Source organism: Cimex lectularius, unplaced genomic scaffold (genome assembly GCF_000648675.2).
Source record: "Cimex lectularius strain Harlan isolate CLEC.00 unplaced genomic scaffold, Clec_2.1 scaffold3, whole genome shotgun sequence".
Classification (NCBI taxonomy): Eukaryota; Metazoa; Arthropoda; class Insecta; order Hemiptera; family Cimicidae; genus Cimex; species Cimex lectularius.
The window spans coordinates 3,655,683-3,683,635 of record NW_019392688.1 but is presented as its reverse complement, the minus strand read 5'-3'; the positions used below and the strand labels follow the sequence as shown (position 1 = coordinate 3,683,635).

The 27,953-nt window shown below is 36.0% G+C and overlaps 1 protein-coding gene across 3 annotated transcripts; it reads left to right on the top strand.

The window, feature by feature from the left end:
* The first annotated feature begins 238 nt into the window (after nt 1–238).
* Nucleotides 239–15,008, top strand: LOC106662282 (sister chromatid cohesion protein PDS5 homolog B-B). Of its 3 annotated transcripts, XM_014386267.2 has the most exons (19): nt 240–653; nt 5,300–5,403; nt 5,463–5,663; nt 5,726–5,910; nt 5,975–6,182; nt 6,243–6,647; nt 6,710–6,811; nt 6,888–7,186; nt 7,253–7,604; nt 7,673–7,919; nt 7,991–8,139; nt 8,207–8,332; nt 8,826–9,188; nt 9,249–9,468; nt 13,559–13,683; nt 13,753–14,070; nt 14,143–14,268; nt 14,583–14,633; nt 14,705–15,008. In XM_014386267.2, the coding sequence occupies exons 2-19, from the start codon at nt 5,320–5,322 to the stop codon at nt 14,759–14,761; spliced, it is 3,618 nt and encodes a 1,205-aa protein (XP_014241753.1). In that variant the 5' UTR covers nt 240–653; nt 5,300–5,319; the 3' UTR covers nt 14,762–15,008. The 3 variants fall into 3 exon arrangements, with proteins under 3 accessions (XP_024081590.1, XP_024081589.1, XP_014241753.1); XM_024225822.1 differs by lacking the exons at nt 14,583–14,633; nt 14,705–15,008 and adding an exon at nt 14,354–14,485 and having other exon boundaries at nt 239–422; XM_024225821.1 differs by lacking the exons at nt 14,583–14,633; nt 14,705–15,008 and adding an exon at nt 14,354–14,485 and having other exon boundaries at nt 239–653.
* Nucleotides 15,009–27,953: the final 12,945 nt, after the last annotated feature.

The following is a 27,953-nucleotide window of genomic DNA, read 5'->3' as shown; positions in this document are numbered from 1 at the left end:
TGACAACATGCCGCCCATCTCGGGGCTGGTGTAAAATTTGTGTAGCGACTTGATCGAATCTGTCCGGTTGTAAATAGTTTTAAATTGTTGCGAAAATTTGAAATAAAATTTTAAAAAGGACGTGGGAAAGCGGAATATTGTCACGTGGGGACATCTTCCAGGGATGTCGGTTTATTTTTCACAGCGACGGCAGCCCGCTCTGCACGGGCACCGGGCAGACTCGGCCACCAGTCGACCAGTCGAAATCCTAACCCAAAGGCCAGCGTCGTAAGGCGAAAAAACGCACAATTTCCCAGGATCGCGGAGTGTTTTTCCAATTTTCCAGGATCGGAGGGGCCCCGAGTGGAAACCGGCCGGATTTCCCCCGTTGGCGAAAAGCGTACCCGGACCGCGGACAAAGCCCGAGCCCGTTGTTTCCCCAGGTGAAAAAAATGGCTGGAAAGCCATAGTTTTTTCCCCCCTTGACTCTGCTTGCGTTTTCCCGACCCGATTTGACCGTATGAGTTAGCCCCGGTTTCCCTCGAATTTTCCCCCCTTTGTTTTTTTCATTTATTTCCTTTCCACCCCTCGTCTCACGGTTTTCCTCCCCCGGCCGGGGAGTGGGAAAATCCTCGGGTCGAAGGAAACAAGGACACTTTCCATCTGAACTGGAGGTGAGTCGTGCACGGTTGTTAATTTCCTTTCTTATTCACCGTGGCCGCTTTAAACTCTCGAAATGAAAAGTTCTAAGGAAAAAGCGAGACTTCACAGCCCCCTAAAATGGGCCGTTCAAAAACGATTGTTTGTGTTTGTTCTCTTGTAGGACGCCCCTCCCGAACAGACCCCGTTCACACTCGACGTTAACACAAACATTCGACAAACTCTTACAAAAACAAAACACAAACGATTATACAGTTTATATTTTCATTTTTTTAAAACAAATTCTGCCTCTTCATTTTCATTTTACCATAAAATTAATTTAAATCTGCATGGCGTGTTACTAAACAAACCCCTTTATTATTGTCTTTTGGTACTTCCAGCTTGAACGACCTTTGTACATAACTGACAAAAAAAAAGATCAAAACATAACTCAATTCTCGTGATATTTTTAATATTGAGATCACCAAAACATTTTGTTTTCATAGAATTTGACTAAATAAGCCAAACAATTTCATAATTTACCATATCATCTGCCATTTAAATCCTCAAAATACACAAAATAAAAACACTACCAATTGTAATTTGTACATATTACTCTCAGAAATGCAATCCTTGTTCGTTTTTATATCTCATTTTGTTTATAAACTGGACAATAATAATGCCAATGAAGGGAAAGATCATGGCAAACGAAAGTTTATTCCATGACTTCATAAATCCTCTAATATGTTTAGGTAAACAGATTTAACAATCTAGGTCACCGGTTACTATTACTGATAACTGATTTATATGAGAGTTGATGCTGGGTGTTGGTGTGCGAGTCGGTGAACCGGCATTGGGTCCGTCTTCACTCGCTGGTTTGTTGAACTGCTCATCAAGGTACAGTTCCTCATTGAAACGCGTTTGAGCAATTCAGCAAACCCACAAGTGAAGACGGACCCAATACTGGTTCAGCATGTGTACATGCACAAATCTGTGCATAAAAGGACAAACACGAGTGTACAGAGTTGAGCCTATCACTTCTCTCAGTTCAATTTACAATAAATTACCAGCCGGTCTTGATAATTGCCCAATATGGATGTTGGCAGTTGGGTATAAACTGCTAGGTCAGTTCAGCCCCCAACGCAATCAGTACCTAAATCAAAACACTCATATTCTCACCTTATTATTTACACACTATTCACTCAGTTACTTTACTATTACTGCAAAGAAATGCACTTTTTATTTGCTTTATATCAGTTTGTTTATAAACTCGACTACGATAATGCAAATGAAAGGAAAGACAAACAAAAGTATACTCCATGATTTTTTTAATTCTCTAGTAAGTTTAGATAAATATATTTAAAAATCAAATTTAACAATCTTGGTCACCAGTTTCTGTTGCTGATTACTGATCTATATGACAGTTGATGCTGGATTTTGGGCTGCAAGTCGGTGAGCATATGCTGAACTGGCATTGGTTCACTTATTGGGTCCGTCTTCACTTGTGCATTTGTTGAACTGCTTAAATCTTTCAGTGAAGACCTGTCCCTTGATATGCAGTTCAGCCAACCAGCAAGTAAAGATGGACCCAACAAGTGACCCAATGCCGGTTCAGCATGATTTATACATGCACAAATCTATGCATAAATGTACGTAAATACACTAGTGTACAGAGTTAGGTCAATCACTTATCTCAGTTCAACGGTAATCCCAGCTTTTGTTCAATTTAGAAAAAATTACCAGCAGGTTTTGATAATCGCCCACAACGGATGTTGGCCGTCCAGTGGGTATAAACAGCTAGGTCAGTTCTGCCCCCAACGCAATCAGTTCCTAAATCAAAACGTATTCTCACTCACTTTCTTATTTACGCACCATTCACTCAGTTTGGATGTTGGAGTACTCAGTTGCAGTTACTATTACTTTAACAAATAATTTACATAGTGCAAAAAAATGCATTTCTTATTTGCTTTATATTTCATTTTACTCCATGACTTCTTTAATTCTCTAGTATGTTTTGATATAAGATTTAACAATCTCAGTCAACTATTTCTGGTTATTGATTTATATGACAGTTGATGCTGAGGTTTGGTCTGCGAGTCAGTGAACTCATGCTGAACGAGCATTAAGTCACTTATTGGGCCCGCCTTCGCTTGTGGGTTGAACTACTCAAAAATGTTTCTTCGCACCATCTTCAGTGAGGAACTGTCCTAACTATATGCTAAATATGTAGTTCAGCCAACCACCAAGTAAAGGTGGACCCAACAAGTGACCCAATGCCAGTTCAGCATGATTTATACATGCTCAAATCTACATATGTTTACATACATATTTGTGGGTACAGAGTTCAACCTATCACTTCACTCAACAGTTCAGTAGGAATCCAAGCTTTTGGGTAATTTACAAAAAATTACCAGCAGGTTTTGATAATCGTCCACCGGGGATGTTGGCAGCCCAGGGGCTATAAACAGCTAGGTCATATCAGCCCCCAACACAATCAGTTCCTAAATCAAAACACACTCCTATTCTCATTAACTTTCTTAATTACACACCATTCGTTCAGTTGGAGTACTCAATTGCAGTTACTATTATTTTAACAAACAAAAATTATGTATTAGTGCAAAGAAATGCAATTCTTATTCACTTTATATGCCTTTTTTTTATGAAGTAGACTATGATACTGCCAACGAAGGAAAAGATATATTGGCAAATGAAAAGTATACTCCACGACTTCTTAAATTTTCTAGTAGGTTTAGATAAACAGATTTAAATATCAGATTGAACAATTTTAGTCACTGCAGTTTGCATTGGTGATTTATATAAGCTCAAACCTGCGCATACCCGCATATACAGAGTTGAGCGAATCACTTTTGCAATTTTAGTTTTTGTAATTTACAATAAATGGCCGGCAGGCCTCGAGAATCACCCACCTCGGGTGTTGGCAGTCTGGGGTCAAAGCTAGGTCTTATTCGTCCAGCCGCTGAGGTTGGGCTCCAGGGGTTTCAACAGCTAGGTTATAAACCAGCTTAAAATAAATTATTTTTTGTGCAATAAATGTTGTATGAAACTCTTTTTTTAATGTTTATTATGCGATTATTCAATCACACATTCAATATGGCATTGTGTGCCCAGGGAGTGCTTAAAAGTATATTACCCAACCAATTGTTCACACAAAAAAGAAATATTTGAACTAGGTTCTTCAAGGAGAAATGCAACAAACTTCGGGTTTTTTTTTTTTTTTTTTTTTTTTTTTTTAAATAAAGAGAAGGAAATTACACAGACAAATTTTAAAAAATTAGTTACATTTTTCAAAATCCTGCTTGGTGTTATTATTTTTTGTATTGTATTAAAATTTTGTATTTAATAAAGCTGGTAGAAAAAATCCAGTAATGCTTATACATTTTTTTTTTATTTGACAAAATCTTCATTATAGAGAAAATGGTCTGGCTTCTCATATGCAGCAAAAAATGAGTCTTTTACGTTATTTATCCAGTTTTACAACCAGTTTCTTTTTATATTTCCCCAATTTTTTTTTTTTAATGGTTTTATGTTCTGTGCATATTAGCCAATGACAAGTATTATGCGTATTTGTTTTGGACAGGGGAAGGGTAGTGTGAAAAAAAGGCCAGAGGCAACGGTGGGAATTGAACCCACGACTGCGGGGTCTTCGAGCTGAGAGTCTCTCACGCTCACTCGGCTACCTCGGCCCCCTTATTTCCACAATATAATTTATTTTATTTTATTGTCAACAATTAGGGAAGATCGATGAAGATTTATTCAAACTCGGAAGATACGACGATGGTTCGAATTATTATAATATAATTTTGTGTTTTTTAAATTGAGTAATTAAGAACAAATAGCAAAATATAAAAGCTTCGTTGAGTTTATGTGACAATTTTTAGGCATCATGTAAAAAAAGCTAAAATAAATCTTTTTAAATATATTGGAAGATTTTTTAATTTGATGAATTTAATGAAGCAGTGTATTTACCATTTATGCTAGCTTGGATTAAAAACATTAAATGGATTTCTTTACAACACTAAACTTGTAGACTAGAGAAAAATAATAATAAAAAAAAAAAAAATAAGTTTTCCAAAAACAAGAAATGACCAATTACATCAGCCCATAATAAAAATTAGTCAGTAAAACTTTTTTTCCAAAGTGCAAAATATGCATCAAGTAAGTTTCAGCATTTGGCTTATCTTTTGTAGTAACTTGCCAATCTACCATTCTATCGCTACAAACGACCGAATCAGTAGGAATTTCTGCATATCTAGGCATTATCTCATTTATAATTGTGTTTCCGTACGAACATTGATTGAATGGTCTGGTTTTTAGTCATCAGTTGTCAATACTGGACCAAATATTTAGACTGTATCTGCTAAATGCCTTGAAGTATTTCAAGCCCGGCATGCAATTATACACCCTTCAAAATTTTATAATCTATTTTAGGCTAAATTTCAAATTTTATTTATTGTTTAAACTTTCTTCATTGTTTTTAAGCGTTATCTTAAAGGTTTAGAATACTTAAATGCGCACTTTATTGATAGTATGACCTTCAAGTTTTTTAACTTAATCCTTTTTGTGTTTGTCCAACCTGCTTAGAATATAAATACATCATGTTATAAAATGACATGTGATGAAATGCCAAAAATCAGATTGTGTACATTATAATGGTTTTCAGGTGTTTTAAATGCTATTACGATGCCTCATGACATCGTATATCCACAAGGGTGCCGCCCTGTTTCTGAGGACCTCGGTGCCGACGAGCTTATACGGCGGCTTAAGGTATATTGTTAAGATTTTTATTTATTTAATTTTTTTGAAATGTATTTTTGTTATTTTAGACGTTGGCACACACCTTGCAGGCAATGGGGCAGGACGAGGGCATGTACCAGCAGTACATCCCCCTTGCCCTGCATCTTGTCGATGATTATTTCCTCTCCCATGAAAGTCGAGACGTGCAGCTTCTCATCGCGTGCTGCATAGCGGATGTATTGAGGGTCTACGCACCTCAGGCGCCGTACAAGGAGCAGGAGAAAGTCAAAGTAAAACGCTTTTACATCACCAAACGACAAATGTCTAATTTTTAAACATTTTTGCCTTCCAGACAATTTTTTTGTTTTTGATCAAGCAGCTTTCAGGGCTGAAAGATCCGCGGGATCCCGCATTCAAGCGCTACTTCTACCTACTTGAGAACCTTGCATATGTCAAGTCTTTCAATATGTGCTTCGAGCTGGAAGATTGTCAGGAGATTTTCTGCAATCTGTTCAGCCTTATGTTTAAGATAGTAAAGTATGTTTTATGTTATATTTTATTTTCTTAATTAAAACTAATAATTTTTTTTTATTATGTAAAGTGATGAACACTCGGGAAAAGTGAAAAGCTTTATGCTCGATGTCCTCTGCCCTCTGATCACTGAATCAGATATCGTATCAAGTGAACTGCTTGACATCATACTCATCAATATCGTTGAGCCACAAAAGAGCCAAAGGAAAAACGCATACCTCCTCGCGAAAGAGCTGGTCGTAAAAACCTGCGACACTCTCGAGCCTTATATCCAAATGGTTACAAAAATTCAATTGTACCAACGCATTTTTAATTCTAATTAAATTTTATTTTTATAGTTTTTCAACAATGTCCTGATAATTGGCAAGGTCGAAAAGGGGCTGCGCATATCGTCAAAGATATACGACTTGATTTACGAGCTGAATAAAATATGTCCGGCTGTACTCTTGGCCGTTTTGCCTCAACTCGAGGTGAAGCTGAAGTCGTCCGACGAGGAACAACGGCTCGGCGCGGTGAGCCTTCTCGCGCGTATGTTCTCAGAGAAGGACTCGACCCTGGCCAAGACCCATCAGCAGCTCTGGACGGCGTTCCTCGGCCGTTTCAACGACATAAACGTTTTTATCCGTATCAAGTGTGTACAGTATTCCATGCATTTTCTCCTAAATCATCCTGAACTGAGAAGGGACATAACCGAGACCCTTAAATTGAGACAGCACGACTCAGAGGAGAATGTGCGATACGAGGTACGATGCATAATTATTTTTTATGTTTTAATTATGTTTATTTCTACAACTTTTTCTTTAAGGTGGTAATGGCTATCGTCTCGACGGCAAAAAGAGATTTTGAAGTCGTCTCGGAAAGCGAAGATCTTTTAGAATTTGTCAAAGAAAGGATGCTCGATAAAAAAGTAACCTTTATTTTAATACTTTATTGTAATAAATCAATATAATTTTCATTATTATTTTTATTTATTTTGTTGACAGTTCAAAATTAGAAAAGAGGCGATGACAGGGCTTGCGATGATATACAGGAAGCATCTGAGCGATTCAGACGTCCCGCAGGCGACAAAGAAAGCGGTGACCTGGATTAAAGATAAAATTTTACATGGTTACTACATGACTAGCATGGAAGACCGCCTGCTTGTTGAAAGACTGCTGAACACTTCGCTAGTCCCGTTTCAGCTTTATCCAGAAGAAAGGATGAAAAAATTGTATTACCTGCTCGGCACGATCGACGATCACGCTACCAAAGCCTTCCTCGAAATACACAAACATCAACTTGTGTACGTATAATTTTTTTTTTTTTAATATAAATTTGTCTTATTTTGATCGGTTGTTTTGGTTTTTAGGGCTAGACGTAGTGTGGCCGAATGGCTCGAAATGCACCGTAAACCTCCGTCAGAAGAGCGAGACAAGGAGATGGTGACGAAAGTACAGCAGCTCTCCAAGTTCTTCCCCGACACGGTGAAAGCGGCAGAGTTCCTCAATAAGTTTTCACAGAACATGCTCAAAGACAGTACGCTCCTCCTCGGCATGGAGACGGTAGTCAAGCCTGACATCTCTTGCAAAGAGTGTGCAGAGACGACAAGCCTTTTATTAAAAAAGCTCGGCCAGCCTGTCATGTCCAACCTGTATTATAATACGATAAAAATCCTTCTCGAAAGGGTCTCTTCGGTAATGGTCGATCACCAAGCAATTAAAGTACGGTTCTTTTTAATTATAATAAATAATTTTATTAAGGATTGATTTTAAAAAGAAATGTTTTGTAGATACTCATTGGATACGTAGAAGATTGCTTGCGCGGTGGCAATCTGACAGAAGAAATCGGCCTCCATCCTGACACGGCTGGTCAGAGGGGTCTCAAAATCCTCGTGATGATGGCGTACGTTTTCCCGACTCATTTTCTTTACCCGGACATCATCGCTCATCTCATCTCCCTCCTCCAAATGGAGGTGGACAACGTCGGGCCGCTAGTCATGGAAGTACTGACCTTTCTCGGAAAGTTCCGTCCACTTTGTGAGTATTTAATTTAAATTTGTGCGTTTGAGTTGTTAATTTTTTTTTTTTTTATTATCGGTCATTCATAGCTGAACAGTTTCCTGACGAGATGAACCAATTGCTTCCTATTTGTGAAGAGTTCGCAGTCAACGGAACGCCGAAGCAGGCCAAACAGGCGATCCGTTGCCTGTACGTCAATCTCGGTGAGCACAACTCGCTCTTCAACGACATACTAACCGTAAGTTTAAAAAAAAAATTAAATTTGAAAAAAATTATATTTAATTTTTTTTATTTTAAATATTTAGAAAGTTAAGGCAAACCTGGTGCCAGAGTCAGGCAACTACCTCACTGCCATAGTGGCGCTAGGCCACATAGCACAGAACTTACCTGACAAATTTCCAGTCCACATCAAAGTCGTAATTTCACGGAAAGTAAGTCACAGTACTTTTTATTTTTTATTCATAAAAATTTATAATCATACACTTCATGAAAATAATGTCTGTTTGGTAACTTTTTTTTTTTTTTAATTAGAAAGTTGTGTAAACTTCAACCGTGTAAGTTTGAAATTTTAACAGTAAAACATATAAATAACTTAATTTTATTTGCCTGGAATATTATGAACTTGTGTCAGCAGTTTTAAGTTTTAACTTATGATTTTTGGTCTATTTACTGGAAACTTATTGAAGATGGTATAAATCAAAACTGAATGACTGACGGGGAATAAAGAAGGTAAAATTGAGCTAGAAATTTTTACAAATTGCTGATAAATGAAAAAAAAAGAGCACAAAATTTTCATGATTTTGAGTTAGTGATGACTTAAGATATGATTTATAGGAAATAAAATGTTTTGTGTAAATTGTGTCTGTATTGATTTTTTTAAAATTTTTTATTTATTATTTTTATTATATTTTTTTATTTTTGCAGATTGTAAAAGAGCTGCTGGTGAAAAGTTCCGAAACAGAGACCACTGTACCGCTTGATGCGTGTTGGTGCGAAGAGGACCAACTCCCTTTTGAGAGCAAATGCAAAGTTGAAGCACTCAAGGCGATGGCGAGGTGGCTCCTCGGCCTCAAGACGGACACTCTCTCGGCGCAGAAGACTTTCCGAATGCTCACGGCTTTCATCGCGAACAAAGGCGACCTTCTCCAATGCGGTAAACTGAGTAAAGCAGAGATGGCCTGGCTCCGTCTCACGGCCGGCTGTGCTATGCTTAAAATCTGCGAGCAGAAGGGCGTCGGCGATCAGTACTTCGCCGATCAGTTTTACACGCTATCCACATTAGCAAATGTAATTTTTTATCTTTTAGAATAAATTTTCGACGTTTTTATTTATTTATTTTTATTTCAGGACGAGGTTCCGCAAGTTCGGGAGAAATTCCTTTTCAAACTGCACAAAGGCTTGGCAAGGGGGTTGCCGAGTAAGTGCCTACCGCTCGATTTCATGGGCTTCTATTCGCTGTACGGTATGGAGAAAGACAAGAAGCTCAAGGCGAAATCGAAACAGTTCATGGTGGCCGACATCGCCAAAAGGCGAGAATACGCCAAGGGTATCACAATGGGCTGTATAGGTAAATAGACAACAATTAATAACGTTTTGTCTATTATTTTACATAAATTTCAATAAAAACTAACTTTATGAAGATTTGTGTGGTGGTTAGTGACCGTTAATCGATAATTATTCAGAAATCGTGAGATGCGGTCTGGTGTGATGTAGGTTTCAGAAAAACATTTTCTTTATCGTGCCAACGTTTCAATCTTTATTGAGATCATCTTCATGGCCTGGAATTTACAAACATTGTTTAAATTTAACAAATACATGTAGGATGTGGAAAAAAGTGAATTTATGCAATGCAAAAAAAATAATTTTTTTTTTCAATCAAAGTATTTCCACTCAATCAAAGTGTTTGTTTTCTGTGTAATTGTGCCATTCTTGCGTCGGGAGTGCCAGTGAGATTTTGCTATTTTGTGTTTATATACGTTGGGTTTCGAATGGGTGGGGAAGGATGTCGGTATAGAAAAGACATTTTTGTATAAGGCGTCGGTTTCTTTGAGGTGAAAGGAGCCGACGAAGGGAAAAAATGTGTTGGTAATGGTTCGGCCAGATTATCCTTTCAGGATTATATAGAAGGGGATAAATAAGAAAAGGAAAGTTAAATTGTTGAAAAATTAGACTATGTGAAAAATTTTTAATGATGTAAGGTTATATACGCATGTTATCTATACTGAATTTGATTAATGATATTGACGTAGCTGCGACTGAGTTTACATATATCTGTTCTGTAATTGATGCTGTGTTTATCTCTGTTGATGTTAACCATTTCTAAAAACTTACGTTTATGTTTGTTTTGTTCTGAGTGTAATATTTTTGGATTGTTGAAGTCGAACTTGTGTTTGTGTTCAAAATGGTGGGTAGCGAGTGCTGTAGGATTTTGTTTGGGTTTTTTGCAATCGTAGATATGTTGCTTTACTCTCTTGTCCAGATATTAGGATGTAAGACCGATGTAAGTTGTCGGACAGTTTAAACAGTTGATTTTGTAGATTACGTCAGATTTGTTTGTTATTGGTGTGGGATCTTTAATTTTAGAAAAAAGAGTTTGAATTGTTTTATAATTTTTGAAAGCTATTTTGAAGTTATCGGACGAGAGAAATGTGTTTAATTTATGTGATCAGTGTAGTTGATTATTCTGTTAATTATGTGTTTAGGGTAGAGATTGTTATGGAGGATCTGTTTGTATATCTTTATGTTCTTGTGGTGAAATGATTCATGGCTTAGGGTAATCATTCTGTGAAGTAACCCTTTGGCCGTGTTTATTATTGTATGAAGAGGATGGTGAGATGTAAAGTTGAGCGATCTGTGTTTCTTGGTTTTTGATACCAATCTGTGATTAATGTGCCATCTGGTTGTTTTATTACGAGTGTATCTAAAAATGGTATTGTTTTGTTGTTTTCGATTTCATGTGTAAATTGTAGGCGTGGTTGAAAGCTATTAAATGTATCTAATGTAGTTTGACTTTGATCTGTGGGAACAGCTGTCAATATATCATCTATGTATTTAGTGAGGATGGGTAATGTGAAAGGAAGTTGTGGTATGACTGTAGTTAATAGATGTATCATGATTATGTCTGCAAGTATCGGGCCTAGGTTGTTACCCATGGCTATACCAAATAGTTGTTCATAAAATTGATTGTCGTATGTAAAATATCCGTTAACACAGCAGTGTCGGATCATTGTTAACGGATATTTTACATACGATTTCTGAATAATTAATTTATGAAGATTATATTTTAATTTTATATTATTTAACTCGATCCATTTAGTTGTCAATATTTCATTCTGTATTTAGATGACTGGTCCTGTTTTCATATCTTCTTCTATCAACTAAAGTGCTTACTTTAGAGAAAATATGCCATGGTAAGCATGAAAAAAACAAACAATAAAAGTAGGAGGCAAAATCTGGGCTTTAATAATTATTAATGTAATATTAGAATTTTCCTTGTCGGGTTTTCGTTTGACAATAACAAAGCAAAAACTAATTAAATTGTCTGAGTGCATGTATTTATTAGCGTGAATGGCGAGGGGTGAGGGTGAAACAACGTCATCATCGCCCCTCGAACGTTGAGAGCGTATGAGTGTGTGTTCGGGGTCGATGGCGGAATATTTATAAAAGTACTCCATCGACCCCAATCTAGATTAGTTTGAGTATAGGTCGGTGGAGGAATGTCAAGTACTCCACCGACCAAACGGAATGAGTGTACTGTATGGATGTATTTGTGTGTATGAATGTAGTATTTGAAAGGGTAAATAGAATGTAAACTTAGTTAGGGGCTGAAATGACGTAGGTGTCGGAGGCCCCAGCCAAAAAAAAAAAATTACATTTGGCTTCTGAAATAAATTATGCCACTAAATTTTGACACAAATTAGGTAGGAATAATAACAAAACATTTGATGTTTTTGTTTTATTAATTTAAAATTTACTTTCAATATGCTCGAGCGTGATATAAAAACGATATTTTGTTACATTACTATCTAAATATAAGTATAAATCAATATATTAAAAAAAATAATAAAAAACACTAAACCTTTTACTCTCTTTAGATAAAAAAATAAATAAAATCAGTGCAATTTGTGAGACCAAACGAGGTACATAATACACATTACTAAGAGCAAAACTATGTAATTAATTGTTAGTTAATTTTTAAACTATCACTAAATGATATTCCGGTCTTTTGGGAAATTTTCTATCAAGCCATCATAATTAAATCATTTTTATTAAAACTTCATGAATTTCTGATTTCGTTTAATTTAGTTTACATTAATATGTTGTAATTAATATAACGATAAAAATATATTTTATTTGAAGTAAACTAGATAGATTGAAGGCCAAAAGAACAATAAATGACGGCTTATATAAATCCCTGATCATCATGATCTGCCTATACTGGTTTTGCCTCTAGGCCTGTCTTAGTAAAGCACAGACGATGTTGAAACACACCTGACAGACAGGAACTGATGACAGCAGGTAGATCAGCGCGGGGTTGATCAATTTGTAGGCTTATGGAACAATCCACATTTGCCTAGTGGTCATAATCGACTTTACTAATTCCAATTGATTATTCTATCAAAGATTTTTGGTTGAGATGAAAAATTAGCCGAAGGTCATGGGAATCCTGCTCATGATATTAATTTTTCATCTAAACCAAAAACCTTATATAAAAAGAATAATCATCTGAACTGATTTTTTTTTCTTATGTTGGTTTATTGTTAATCTAATTTAAAATTTAATTATGTTCTTTGATCCACTGCGATCAATGTTAAAAGAAGTCGGCATCTTTACAACCTTGCGCACCATGACCAATACTGATTTATCGTGCAATCTGTATTACTATCTAGAGCTCTTCGTTAACCGTTTTTTTTTTTTTTTTTTAATTAAATCCCAAAATTCTGCTTATTACCCTCCGTGTACCCTTCAGGCGTTGGCTTTTCCTCTCCTTGGAATGCACATCTCAGACTGAATAGGAGGATGGAGGACATCTTTCTTCTTCTTTCTGGTAATGCACAGGATTGTTTTTGCTGCTCTGAGCCGATAAATAAGTCTACAGTGTCTAGTCAGCACTCATACTATCATTCAAATCCTAGGTTTAGTAAATCTGTTGTTAGTTTCTACAAAATTCTTTGAAAAAAAATTTCCCATCCCTGAGATACAATCTCTTTGTGCTATGGATTTATTTTTAATTATCTGTTGGATCTACATTTTAGACAATTTGGTATATGGAAAAAAAAAGTTCATGGCTATTATGTGTCTTGATTGAAGTCATTAGCCAAATTTTCATCCTCCTCGTTGCTCCTCTGCCCTGTTATCAAATTTACAGTAATTTTGTTGTTTTCCCCAATGTCAGACAGGGTCTTGATGCAATTTCAAGCTTCTGGACTTTACCGATGAGGACCCTGTAGTGCCGCCTGTCTGTCCAAGTTAATGGCTATTCTTTTGCTGATTATCCAACCCTTTGATCTCGCTGGTAGTGTTCACTAGCAACATAAATCGAAAAAAGGCAAACAAAAATACATAATCATGGAATATATTTAAATTTTAAAAATTTTTAATATGTTTAACTTTATAAGATTATTATTATATTATACTTTTTATTTATTTTTTTTCAGGCGGAACTGACACAGCACTTGAGAAGCTAGGTTACATCCTTCCAGATTACATGGTTTTGTTTTCAATCGCTGTACTTTCTCATTGTCCACAGTTCTCTTCAATAACCGACACCGAATCTTTACAGGTATTTTTTTTTTTTTTTTTAATTTTTAATGTGACTGGTATTCACTAATTCATTTTTTTACCCTAAAAGTTGATGAAGTCCTGTCTCTGGCATGTATTAGAGCCTCTCCTGTCAAAGAACGATTTCTACTCGTTCTCATTCTACAAGGACATAATAGACAAGACGAAACTCTCAAAGGACGCTCTCAACGTCGACAACGAAGTCGCGAACCAGAAAATCTGGGCTCTGTGCGATTTGGCCATGGCGCTCCTGCTTCAGAAGACGACTAACTTCGATTTCAAGGAGATCCCGCCTGTCACAAGGATACCTCGTCTATACTTCAAGAGAGTCGACGACCCTCTCTTTGTAAATAACCACATGTACATTCCCGCGGAATTCCAATATAAGGTGTGTATTGATTTCTAGTTTGTACGTATACATTTTTTTTCCCCTGAGAATAAATTAATTTAAAATTTAAAGGGGCCACTTTCGTCGAAGAGTTCATCCACCTCGTCTGCACCGTCTGCACAGGACCAGCACCAGCAAGGGAAAAGGACAAGGAAAAGACCCGTGAAGGGCATCGGCCCTAACGAAACGGACGCAGAGGTGACAATCGCTCTTATAACACACTATAAATTATATTTTATTTTTAATATTACAAATTTAAATTTGAGTTATTTATTACAAGCAGTCCAAAGGATCGACAGAAATTGATACAATGGTAATATATAGCTTTAAATTTAATGACATTAATAACAAGAGAGAAATTTTTGTGCTAAACAAAATTAAAAATTTGACTTATTTATAAGGTTTCTCTTGAGGTATCGAAAATTTATGTTTATTGTCAAGGAAATCTTATGTAAAAAAAAATTACATAAATTATGTATAATTTATATTTAATTGAATATTATTAATTCCAGCCTGCATCTGCATCCGATACACAAATAGTGCTTTTAGCTATGGATGAAGGGGTATGTTTTCATCAACTAAATATCATCCTTTGTGTTAATTAATTAATTAATTTTTTAAAATAATTTTTTAGTCTGATGATAATGAACCGACATCGAGGCCGAAAAGAAAAAAAGCAGAAAAGAAGTGAAGCTTTTGTCTGGGATATAAATGGGGAGGGGGGGATCTTCAATATTTATTTTTGTATAAAAGGAGAGAGATAGGGGGGATTGGGAAAGGACTGATAAGCATCTTATTTCCCTTCTGTTTTTATTTTAATTTTAATTGTTAATGAATTTAGTTAATTTTAAGGGTTTTTTTGTTTGTAATTTTTATTTTAATTTTTTAAATTTTGAGAACATGCTGCAAAACTAAAATTGGGTGATAATCAGTCCAATGAGTACAATCGGATTTGTATATAATGTCGCACCGCAAATTGAATGGAACACGTTCAAAATCAATTAAACAAAAATAGAACATGTAATAAAATTATCAAGGAGAAAAAAAATCACCTACGGTTTTTAATTATTATTTGTATGAATAATTAGCATTAAAAACTTGAACTTTATAATTGTACATTTTGGACAAAATATAATAATAAAATTTACATAATCATACATATTATTGTGACCCTTGCTCTTTACCTAATCTGCCGATTCTTATATTTATAACATAATAGACAATTTTTATTTTGAAAAAATCGATTTTATTCATTCAAATAGTAAATAATCACCTACAGGAACAAACTTGATACCTTTTGTAAAAATATATATATCAAACCTTTTAAAATTTGATATTTTAAATAAAAATGAAATAAACATGATGAATTTAATATTGTATTTTATTTAACACGTGTCTTATAGCAATGATTTGACATAGAACTCTTAAAATATGTGACTTTGAAAGGCATTGCAAGGGGTAGGGGGGTGATGAACCTATAATTTGGTCATTATTGATAATTTTGCTCACTAATCTTTTGTGTTTTTAGTCAGCTCTGTCCATTTATAAGGCTTACCTCAAGGGATCAAAAAACCCGGTTTTGGGCAGTATATGCTGGCTATTTTAATCTGCCCTGGCGCTTTTAGGCTTTTCATCATCTTCATTGGTCGACGTGTGTGTTATTCTGTCAGCTGTGTCTTTTATGAGGTGTCAAAACCTCAGGGGATCAAAAAACCACACTGGTTTTAGTCAGTTATGCTGGCTATTTTAATCTGTCCGGCGCTTTCGACTTCTCGCCATCTTCATTGGCTGACCTGTGTGTTATTCTGTTAGCTGCGTCTTTTATGAGGTGTCAAAAAACCATCCTGGTTTGGTCAGCCTATCCTAGCTATTTTAATCTGTCTGGCGCTTTCAGCTTCTCGCCATCATCATTAATTGACCTGTGCAGTATTCTGTCAGCTGTCCTTTCCTTCTTCTATAAGGTGTCAAAACCTCAGGGGATCATGAAACCATCATGGCTTTGGTCAGACCATCTGTGCTCTTTTAGTCTATCAGGCGCATTTAGGCTTCTCGCCATCTTCATTGATGTAATAACAAAAGAGGTAGGTAAGATGTACTGGCGCCATGTATTTTGCGTATTGTATTGGCCCTGAGTGCCAATAGACTACTGATATGCAGGGAAATAAAGCCAGATCTAAAGAGGAGACAATGAAAAATTCTGGAAAGAATTAAATGAGATGGCTGACAATACCTGACAAAATAGAGAAAAGCTCAACTTTCACACTCTTTCAAGTGGTCATAAGGTAAAGACCTTTGGAAGAAAAGTAGTCCCAAGTTTCAGGAAAGGGCCCTAATACGGTACAAGGATGGATCGTGGATGAAACAGGGAGAAGATTTAGGGGTAAAAGGGCCAAACTATACCCTAGCAAAACCCTTGGACTAACCCGACTATTTTCCAAGCTGAGGTCCATCAATTCATCTCTGTGTACGAGGAGGTAAGGTCAAGAAAAAGTCACTCAATCATTAGGCAGCATACAAAGACAAGCAAACCTATGTACCACAGAGGCAACTTGAACAAACTCTACAAGTGCACTAGAAACTGCTAAACCTACCTCCACTGATAACATTTATATAAGAAGAGGCTAGGAAAAGCTCATTTAGGCTCCAAAAATAATCAAATTGGATAGAAACTAAACAATTTGGTCATACAACAATGATTAATAAAATCAGACACCCATTCTTAGAAATCCCGGAAACATTATAACATCCTATAAAGTCGCAATGGACTATAAAGGAGAGGAAGAACACAGGAGAGCATCAGATACGATGGTACAGTATACAGATGATTCCAAAACAAACGAAGGAACCAGATCGGGCATTTTCTGTCCCAAGCCAACATGAGCAATCAAACTCATTAGGGAAGTACACTTTGGTCTTTCAAGCAGAGATACATGCAATCAACCCTTGTGCCCTAAAACATCTTAAAAGAGGTTACACTGGCAAAATCATCCTCATAAGATCTGATAGCCAAGCAGCCATTAAAGCATTAGCATGTAAAAAAAATCACATCAAAATTAGTCAGTGAATGCATCCCAAATCTCCAAAACCTGGGGAAACTACCTGATGATATCTCGGGTGCCAGAGTAATTTTGGGTTATGAGAAAGAAGACAGTCTGGCCAGAGGATCTGTAAGACCATGTATATGCCCCAAACCTATAATTGGGATTACAAAAACAAATATAGAATCCTCCATCGCAAAATGGATCCAAACAAAACATAAGTAGAAGTGGATAAACTCTAGCGGCACTAAACACAGTAAACGTATGATGAAACAACCCTCACCAAAACTGGCAAACTCACTGCTGCAATTGGAGAGGGCTAAACTCCGAGGAATGGTAGGACTACTAACCGGTGTCTGGCATCTGAGAAAACATCTACACATGGGCATATAAAAAGATGATCCCATCTGCAGGTTATACAGTGAGGAGGAGGAAACAGCCACCCATATCATCTTTGGATGAAGCAAAAGTTAAATGGAGATTTAACCTAACATACGAAAAAAAAAAAATCTAGGGAATGAAATGGTAGCAGCGACAGTCAATGACCTATTACTTCTAAGAAGGTTTGAGTCTGTTGCACTGAACTAAGGAACTAGGAAGGTACACTAAGCCAGAAGGCTGCAGTGCCTGTGGAGCACAAACCTCGCTTCCTAGTATCCTTATTACCATACCATAACAGGAGGTAATAAAGAAATGAAAGGTATATATTACATTCTCCCAGACTGCCAGATACTATAAGAGTTCTAAATGTGTATGTTCTAAACTCCAAACTTATCTGCCTAACTTCATCCATATGATCAGAATCACAACTAGTTGTACTGGAGTGTGTGCTTACATTGGAATTGGAAAAATGTCTTGAGAAAGAAAACCTCATTCACTGGTCAAAATGGTATACTGCACTGGTATAAGGCAAGCAATGAGATTAATAAATCTCTCAAAAAGGAAGGCGAAGGGTTTGAGGAAAATTAAAGGCTGGCCTCTGTACCAGCCACCGCTCTCTTAACTACCAACTAAAGAAGATGGGAAAACAGAGACATACCAACAATGTCAGGAGGAAAAAGAGACATCGGCGTATATCCTTTGTGAATGTGAAGCAGCATTAGCCAGGGTACGGTACAGCCATTTTGGTAAGGCAATGCTCACACCAAAATCAGTGTACATAGAAGCACTGAAAAAAGTGCACTTTTCAAGGTATGGTTATATTTTATAAAGGTTCCACAATAGATAAGTCGCAGTGAAGGAAAGGATTTTTAAAATTCTTATTCTACCAAAAAAAATTCATACCGCAGGGATTGTAAGGGGTGTGAAGAGTGTTTATATCTAAGAATTTTCTTTCAAAGTGCAGGTTTGGGAAAGTATTGTAAAGAAATGGTCAAAAGATGATGCCTTGTGGTACACCTGCATTAAGTTCTTTAGGCAAAGATAGACCATCTATTTTTACCAAGAAACATTTTCTTTTTTTCCAAATAATTTTGTATCTGTGTCAACTCGTAAGGACTTCTTAATTTTGTTTGCCTTGAAGCTTCGTCCAGCTCAGAACACTTTGTCCACTTTTGCAGCATTTCCTGCCTATTGCATTCCATCAATGATGCTTCTTCAATTCTTTACTTTTAAAACCCTATTATTATCTTCTGAGAAAATAATAAGCATTATTATTTCTCTGCTAGTGTTCAGAGCCCCATGCTGACATTACCTTTTGTATGTAGATCCTCAGTTTTAAAGGATTTTCATCTTTTAACTGTGAGAACCAGAAAAATCTGAAACTAGTAGCAATTATCCAACATCCCATAATAGGGATGTGCAGGGTGTCAAGAAGAAAAAGGATGTGGTACAATGATCTGATTAAACAATTTTACATGGTGGAGTATTCTATATTCCTCCATCACCTTTTACATATATTGTTTGTACTATATTATAACAAATCTAATGGGTTGATGATGTACTCAATATCCCACCATCTACCCTCTCACACCACACATTCACTCTTATAAATACATTCACTCTCAATATACACAAAATGAATATCCATAAGTACTGCATACAATAAAACAGCCATTTTTCATCTAATAATCGGAAGTTGACCTAGACTTGCTCCTGTGCTTAAGCACCGGGTCGCATTCCTGTACTCGATATTCCTCCATCACCTTTTTCATATATTGTTTGTACTATAAAACTAATCTAATGGGTCGATGGGGTACTCAATATTCCACCATCTGCCCTCTCACAATACACATTCACTCTTATAAATACATTCATTCTCAAAACAAACAAAAGGGAACACAAATTGAAATATCCATAAGTGCTATATATAATAAAACAGCTATTTTCCTCTAAAAATCGGAACTGTTGACCCAGACTTGTTCCTGTGCTTAAGCATCAATTAACTGGGATACATAGAGAAACTAGGACGTATACGCGAGGTTTGGCCCAAAAATAAGTGCCCTTGTGTCAACCTAGTATGGTTTATCCTTAGTCGGGTGAATATGATACTATTTCTTTGATTCAGATCCTTCAAGGGCCACCTATCGATCGTAATATTGATACGCGAAAGCTTTTCTGCCGATCCGACCCACCGACGCTGCTATTTCCTTTTAATCGTGTTTGGATTGTATTTTTTAGCGTACGGAGGTTGGGCCTTTTCTTTATTCTTTCCAAAAGAGGGAAATTGGGCTGAAGCACCCTCATGTTTACATCTTGTATGTAGACACAACATTTTCTCCATTAGCTTTAAGAATATACTTATACCTTAGACCAAGAAGTCATCTGATTGGTAAAGACATGTATCTTTTTGCCTTTTATTTTTCTAATGACAAATTTTTCAAAGGTTCCTTCATCTTTTAGGGCATTTTTATGGATCTGTAATAATTTATTTAATACATATTACGACATAGAAACCTAAAGTACTCGAACCGCGACGTTATTCTTCCTCAAACTGCAAACGCGCCCAAGAAAATCTTGCGTTTTCTACCTGGTACTTTGCACGAGGAAAAAATTGGAAATAGAGCATTTCCCCGGCGTCCCATGACGTGTATCAACAGAACGTCGAGGAAAAGGGGGAAAGATGATAAAAAGTAATTTATACCAAGAACGCTAATAAATTCAAGCTCGTTATTGTCTTTAAATAGGTTTTATCTATTCACCGGTTGCTATGTGTCCATTAGAAAACGAGGAAGGACTCGGCGATAAACCGTTCACTTTTTATCTTCTCCCTTTTTAACAAATGCCGAAGTACAAAAACGAATGAATAGTCAAAAAGAAAATGTGCACAAAGCCTAATAATCTCAGGCAGCAAAGAAAAAAAATCCGGACACCAAATTTTTATTGATTTGGGCATCAATGATTTATATTCAGTAGAGGAAATGTTCGTACATTTTGCGGTTCTTACACATTGAAGCGTCTCGCATCCTGGAACATCAACTACAGTATGCAGCGAATTAAAAAATAAAGTTTTGTTTTGCTTGTAAGGTGTTTAGGTCAAAAGTTTGAATGTTGCCTGTAGGCGCATTTTTCCAATTCAAAACAGCGACAGCTGCTTAACTGCTTGTTTCCAAATACTACAATTTAAAAAATTGTGGCTAGAGTATCTTTCAACGTTGGCTAAAAAATAAAAAAATATAGTAAATAAATGACGGAGAGAGAGACAACGATTGATTTTTTTTCAGGTTTACTTTCAATGTACTAATTTTTTTACAGTTGTTTATCCTTTTGTTCATTTGTTAAACGCTACATAAAATAAAAGAGAAAAGGAGAGAGGGAGAGAGAGAGAGAGAGAGAGAGAGAGAGAGAGAGAGAGAGAGAGAGAGTGAGAGAGAGAGAGGAGACGGACAGACAGAGACGAAAGAGAGAGGGTAAAATATGAAGATAAATATATTGATTAATTGAATATAGATTAATGATAGATAAAGAGATAGATAGATAGATAGATAGATAGATAGATAGATAGAGAGAGAGAGAGAGAGAGAGAGAGAGAGAGAGAGAGAGATGAAAGAGAGAAGGTAAAATATGTAAAATATATAGATTGATCGAATGATTGATAGATAAAGAGATAGATGAGAGAGAGAGAGAGAGGGAGAGAGAGAGAGAGAAAGAGAGCAATACCTTGCTTGAATTCGCAGGTTGCCAAAAATGATGACAAACATCCCGAGCATTCTTTTATCAAATTTAAGTACGGCAGGGGAGAGACATTAGGTATGCCAAATTTAATTACTTGTAGTTAAATTTAATTGATCACAGAAGATCTATTGATGAACAGTGAATATTGCAAAGCACATATGAAATAGGCGTAAATTCTAAATGACAAAAGTAATTAACGTAATTAACAATAATGTAAATTAATCGAAACTTTTTTTTAACTTGTGTTTGATAATTATTGTTAGGTAGTATGTGAAAAAATGTTAAAATTTGAGTTAATATGGAAGCTGGATTGGTTTGTGGAGGGCTGATATTAAAAATTCTTTGCACACCTGGGTAATTCTAGGTAAATAGGGAATTGTGAAACTATAATTTTCATGTTTGTTTTTAAAAATTTAAAAGAAAAATTCAAGGCTGCTAAATCATTGAGTGGAAAAAATCGTCCAGTCTAGGAGCCTTCTAGAAATTCCGCGCATAGTTGACAGTAGCAGCCGTGAAAAGTCCGTTGGGAGGTCAATTAAGGATTAAAAACGGAGATGAACTCGGATGAAAATACGTTGGAGGGCTAGGCAGGAGGGAAGGAGGGCGTCAATTACCCAGAAGGAGAGGAGGACGGAGGATCGAAAATTGGACGGAATCCACTCCCCCTCCAACGGACGAGGATGTGGATGATAGTGGAAGTTAAAAGTTAAGTAAGTAGAGGAGAGCGAGGGACAGGTGAGAGGATGTGAACACTTCCTTCCGGTCAAAAGACGTTGCAACGCAACGGCAAGGCGGACCAAGGACTCTTGCCCTGGATCAAAATCGAGGGAAGAAGCCCTGACACGAGGTTTTTTTCTGAATATTCGGCATCCTGCCGTTCAAGCAAATTTGTAAATTTCGCCACCCCTGGAACGATATAGAATTAAGTACCCAATGAATCTTTATTATGTAAAAAACGTCTAAATTAAGAACCATTATTCAAATATCACTTTAATTATCCCATGTTAATATTTAAATATGTTAACAAACATGTTAATATTTAAAAAAATATTTTCCAACCAATATTCTACAATTTATCTCCATCCTTTTTTACTTTTTCTTTTTGCCCAGGCCTGTTTGGCTTCGGACCAGGTGTAAGACAGGACCTGAACGACATTTATGAGACGCTGACATGCATAAAACATGTTATGTACTGAGTTGGGCCTTCGAATGAAACGAGATAATTAAGAGATACCGACATATAGAACAGGCTGACCTGGATACTGTGTAAATAATAATAATATTAACAAAACGTTTAAATTTCACAATCTGATTCGTTGAACTTGGTCTTTACTGGGTGACGATTTAGGTACAGACGTACGTGTGTGTGGGAGAGGCAGAGAGAGAGAGAGAGAGAGAGAGAGAGAGAGAGAGAGAGAGAGAGAGAGAGAATGAGAGAGAGAGAAACGAAGAGAGACTGACATACAGTCACAGAGATAGACAGAGAGGCGAAAGAGAGATGGGGAGAGAGAAAAAGAAAGTAAAACTGACATACACAAAGACAAAGATAGACAGAGAGGCGAAAGAGGGATGGAGAGAGAGACAAAGTCGAAAGAGAGTGGGTAAAATATGTAGATAGATACATTGATTGATAGATAGAAAGATAGAGAGAGAAAAAGAAAGAAAGACTGACATTCACAAAGACAAAGATAGACAGAGAGATGAAAGAGGGATGGAGTGGGACAAAGTCGAAAGAGGGAAGGTAAAATATGTAGATAGATAAATTAATTGATATATAGAAAGATAGAGAGAGAAAAACAAAAGAGACTGATATGAGAGAAAATTTTCTTGCTTGAATTCACAGATTGCCAAAAGTGAGGAAAAACAACCCTAGCATTATATTTTTCGCTTCAATATCACAATCTGAATCGTTGAAGTTGATCTTTATTGATATGAGATGTAGGTACAGACGGGAGAGGCAGAGAGAGAGAGAGAGAGAGAGAGAGAGAGAGAGTGAGAAAGAAAGAAGAGAGAGAATTTGTAATTTCTCTATTTTTTATTTAAATAAAAGCGATAGACCCATAAAAACATTCCAAACGATGGTAGATTCGAGTGGTATGTTCATCATAAAATTATCAGAATATCTAGTTTTCTATTTGAAATTGGATCAGTCTGACAAACACCAAAACACACGTATATATAGACAAACTAACAATACACGCTCACATAAACTAGAAACACACAATTTTAAAAAAAATTAAAACTTTTTCAACTTAAAACTTGCACGAACATGGAAAAAAGAAAAACATACACACAGCAAAACACACATTCAAGAAAACAAAAATTTACTTTTTATCAGCAATACTCCCTCTCCTTCTCTCCCACATACACACCTACATTGTACCTCACCTTGTCTTGAACAAGAAAAAAAAATAGCAAAGAAACAAACGCACAAATAGTAAAATACACGTACATACATGCTCTCTCACACATATCAAACAATACAATCACAATGTGCGAACACATATCCTGTCTCTCAAAAGAGGAACAAAAACAAATAAACAGCTAAGAAGCACACTAGCAATCTGCAAACATATACGCTCTCTCTCACAAACGGAAAACAATTATAAAATAATATTTAAAGAGGAACAAAAAGCAAACAAGCGGTAAAGACTCGCAGATAGTAGATAATAAAACAAACACGTATACTCGCAAAATAAAACCACATACTTACAGTCAGCAAAAATATACAATCTCCATTACAAACAGGAAAACAATTAAAAAGTACAGAACAAAAACACACTGGAACACAGGAATACTCGAGTGCATATATGCACACTAAAAACAGTAAAACTTACACTTACAATCTCCAAACACATACACACTCCCAAAAATAAAAAATAAAAAAAACAAGCAGGAAAGACATACGATCACAAAAAGCAAAATCACTCAAGCAAATACACACACTTTCCCCACAAAACATGGAAAAACATGAAATCAGAGAGAGAGAGAGAGAGAGAGAGAGAGAGAGAGAGAGACGCACGTGCGCGCGCGCGCACACACACACATACACACACACAAACTAGGAAAAAGTGTAAAGGAAAAACCAGCAAAGACACTCACAAACAGCTAAAAACCCTTTCATATTTTGCAAATACACACATATACTTTCACCCATAAACAGAAAAAAACAAAATAAAAAATAAACGATTAAAACAGAAAAAGGCACACACTCACAAACTGAAAACGCACACTTCACAATCTCATAAAACAAAATTACACACCTAGCAAAATGAAAAACACACACACAAATCTCTCTCTCTCTCTCTCTCTCTCTCTCTCTCTCTCTCTCTCTCTCTCTCTCTCTCTCTCGCTCCCCCTTCACCATTTTTCTTTCTCTCTCTATCTTTCTCTATCTACTTATCTATTTATTTACCTATCCATTCATCTATCTAACTATCTATCCATCCCTTCTCTCTCACTTCTCTCTTACTTTGTATATACTTATATTTCATTTTCGCCATCTTTCTCGGTATTTTTTTTATCTGTGTTTCTCTTTCCCTCTCTAGCTCTGAAAGTCCCTATTTCGAAAGATGCCGATATATTTAGATAATATTTCTTTTAACGGTCATTTCTACTTATCGATCAAGCTGCTGTATGGTATGAGTAACGGTGGTCAGCAACGAACAAACACGTTACCAATCGATAATACAACTTCTGATCGAGAACAAGATAAAAAAAGTACAACAATTTTATTGCCAAAAATTTTGAAAATTTAAACAGTCCAAAACGGAAATTTTAATTACACTATGAAGCCGAGTATTGTGCAACGCTGGGATGATGTCACACGAAACTGTGTCAACGGGCCTCTCGAGTTGTTTCTTATATTTTTATGAGGAAGGATTAAGAATTTATTTACAACGGCTTGTCCTGTTTTAGTAGTTTTGTAATTATTGATAGGTGGGAAAATATAGAAAATTCAGTTGACCTTTCTAAAGACAGAAGAGGACAGAGGATAAAAATCGATGAGTGTACCTTCTTAAAAACAGAAAAGTGGCATACTTGTAGAAATACACACTCACACGTAGAAACATTTATAAACGTAAAAAGAAACAGAGAAAAAAGATAGAAACTTCGCTTTATTGGATGGATTATAAAAGGTGGTAGTTAAGTGGGTGAAAGATTTTTGGGTCCGCCTGTTTTCGTCGTTGAACATGAAAGAAATTCAATATTTAAACACGTTAAAGTCTTCAGAAGAGGGAATACCGCCAAAATACGTTTCATTTTGTGCGAATCGAAATTCAAATAAATTGTTTTTCATATTGAAATTATTTCGAAGACCGTGTCCGTTGCAAGGTCGGTCGTTTCTGTCCCAACGGTCCGATCCTGGATAAAAATCGGCCCAATTTTTATCTGTTGGCCCCCTTTTAATTTTAAAAGGGTTGCTCCAGTTCCTAAGAAAAGGAGGGGTTGGGTTTTTTGCCGGGTCACGACCTGGGAAGCGGAAAGGGCCTTTTTGACCCCGGCAGCTTAGGGGGTTATGCTAATTTCGAAGCGGTTGAAGCATCGTGGACTTCGTCCCCGGGAAAGCGTCGTCTTTTTATCTTCTACGACAACCCGACAAAACTCAGAAGCTCCGAAGCTTGACGTCCTCTTTAATGACTCTTTATCAGCGGGAGTCTACGATTTTGAGAAATATGGAGGAAGACTTTTTTTTAAGTCGATAAATTTCGTCTAGTTTGACTTTTAAACATAAAGTTTAAAAGATTACTCTTGTGCTATCAGCAAAAGACGTAAATAAGGTCAACTAGCAGCTATTCAATATTGAAGAAGAGGGGCAAGAAAAGTGACGCTTATGTTGCAATTCTAGCAAAGAAGGTTTCTAAATAGAAACAATATTTAGTTTTGTCGTTAAATGATTTATTATTAATAAATATATTTATGCGAGACTGTCTGGTTAATTAAAAACAGTAAGGATCTGGGAGAAAATCATGTGCTTCCATAATGGTGTTTGCCAATAACAGTCAGAGTCATTAGCTATGCGTTAAACTATAAATTAACTTATTTCATGTGTGTTTGTTTGTATTTTGAGATAAGATTGGCTCGGAAAAAGTTGTTTTTCTTGAATGACGTGTTTGGTTGTTTGTGTTTGTCGAGTGTAATTGGACAGAAAGTGAGATTTCGCCGATGAGGATTGATGCCCCGGGAGTGAGGCTCGTTAGCAAAACGGTCAAAGCCGCGTGGTTTGTGTTTGTTGTTGAGCAAAGAATGTTGCGGATGTGAAACTAGAATCTAGAATCCCGAATTTGTATTCAGATCGGTTCCGTTTAGAAACCGTTCTGTACGACTGGAGCTGATTTTCTATCGATTTACTATTCAATCCATGCACCGGCCGGATCCCGAATTGAGAAACGCAACCGTTTTCGATTGAGCCCTAGCTATGAAAATGATGCTCTCGAAGAGATTAACGGAATTCAAAACAAAAGTCAATTTGATAAAGATTAATACTAAATATCGAAGTACGGAATACCTGTAGATGACTTCGAACGGACTTTAAATTAAGTAGTTGTGAAATTTATCTAATAGTTTCAACATAGACTTATGTGGAATTAATATTATATGGACAGGGTTTTGTTGTCATTTCAATTTTTTGTTGAAATTAATAATAAAGTGCTATCTTTCATGATTTCTTTCTTTACCTTTCTTTCTTCCCTCACTCACTCTCTCTCTCTCAGACTCTCTCTCTCTCTCTCTTTCTCTTCCTTCCTAACTATTTACTTACCACTACCTACATATCTTTTTATTTCTTTCTCCCCCCTCTCTCTCTTCCTTTCTAACTATTTACTTACCCCCACATTTCTATCCCTTCATTTTATTCTCTTCTTACATTCTCTCTCTCTCTCTCTCTTTCTCTCTCTCTCTCTCTCTCTCTCTCTCTCTCTCTCTCTCTCTCTCACGTATGTACCCGAAATATAATTAGTAAGACATGTCGCACTTTATAAAACATTACATTTTATAAACTCGATGCAGAAACAATTATCTCGCTTTTTGATGAATAAAACGTTAATTATATATTATCACTATTTTTGTTGAAAAAGTTACTATGGATGCTTGCAATTCAGTTTTTTTTCTTCGTACTATATATGTTTTCATGATGCAATTGTAAGTGTAGTTCATGGTTCTCTGTTTCAATATGTAAAGAATTGTATGTTTGTAAGATCGAGTTTAATTTAATTTGATAACTGAAGAAGACTTAATTATGCAAAGAATTTTACTTTTGATTTGAACATATTATTTGTGAAGATGATGTACACCATAAAATGATATAATTACAATGTATCTCGTTAAATGTAAGATAGGTCCTTGTCGCCTAATTTTGTGAGTAAAAATAAAATGATAAAATCGAAATCAAATCTTTCTTTCTCACTATTTACTGACCTCTCCCTATGTATTGTATTTCTTAATTTCTTTTTTCCTCTCTTTCACTCTATTTCTCTTTCTCTTTTCTCACTCTCTCGCACACTCTTTCATTTATTTAACTTTATCTATCAATCTCTTTATTTATTTCTCTCAATTTCTTTCTTTCTCATTATTTCATACCTCTGCCTATTTATAGCTTTATTTATTTCTAACCCTCTCTTTCTCCATCTCTCTCTCGCTCTCTCTAACTCTCTTCTCTTCTCTCAATCTATCTTTCTATATATCTCTTTTTTTCTTTTCTGACTCCTTTACGTTTTTGTCTATTTAATTATT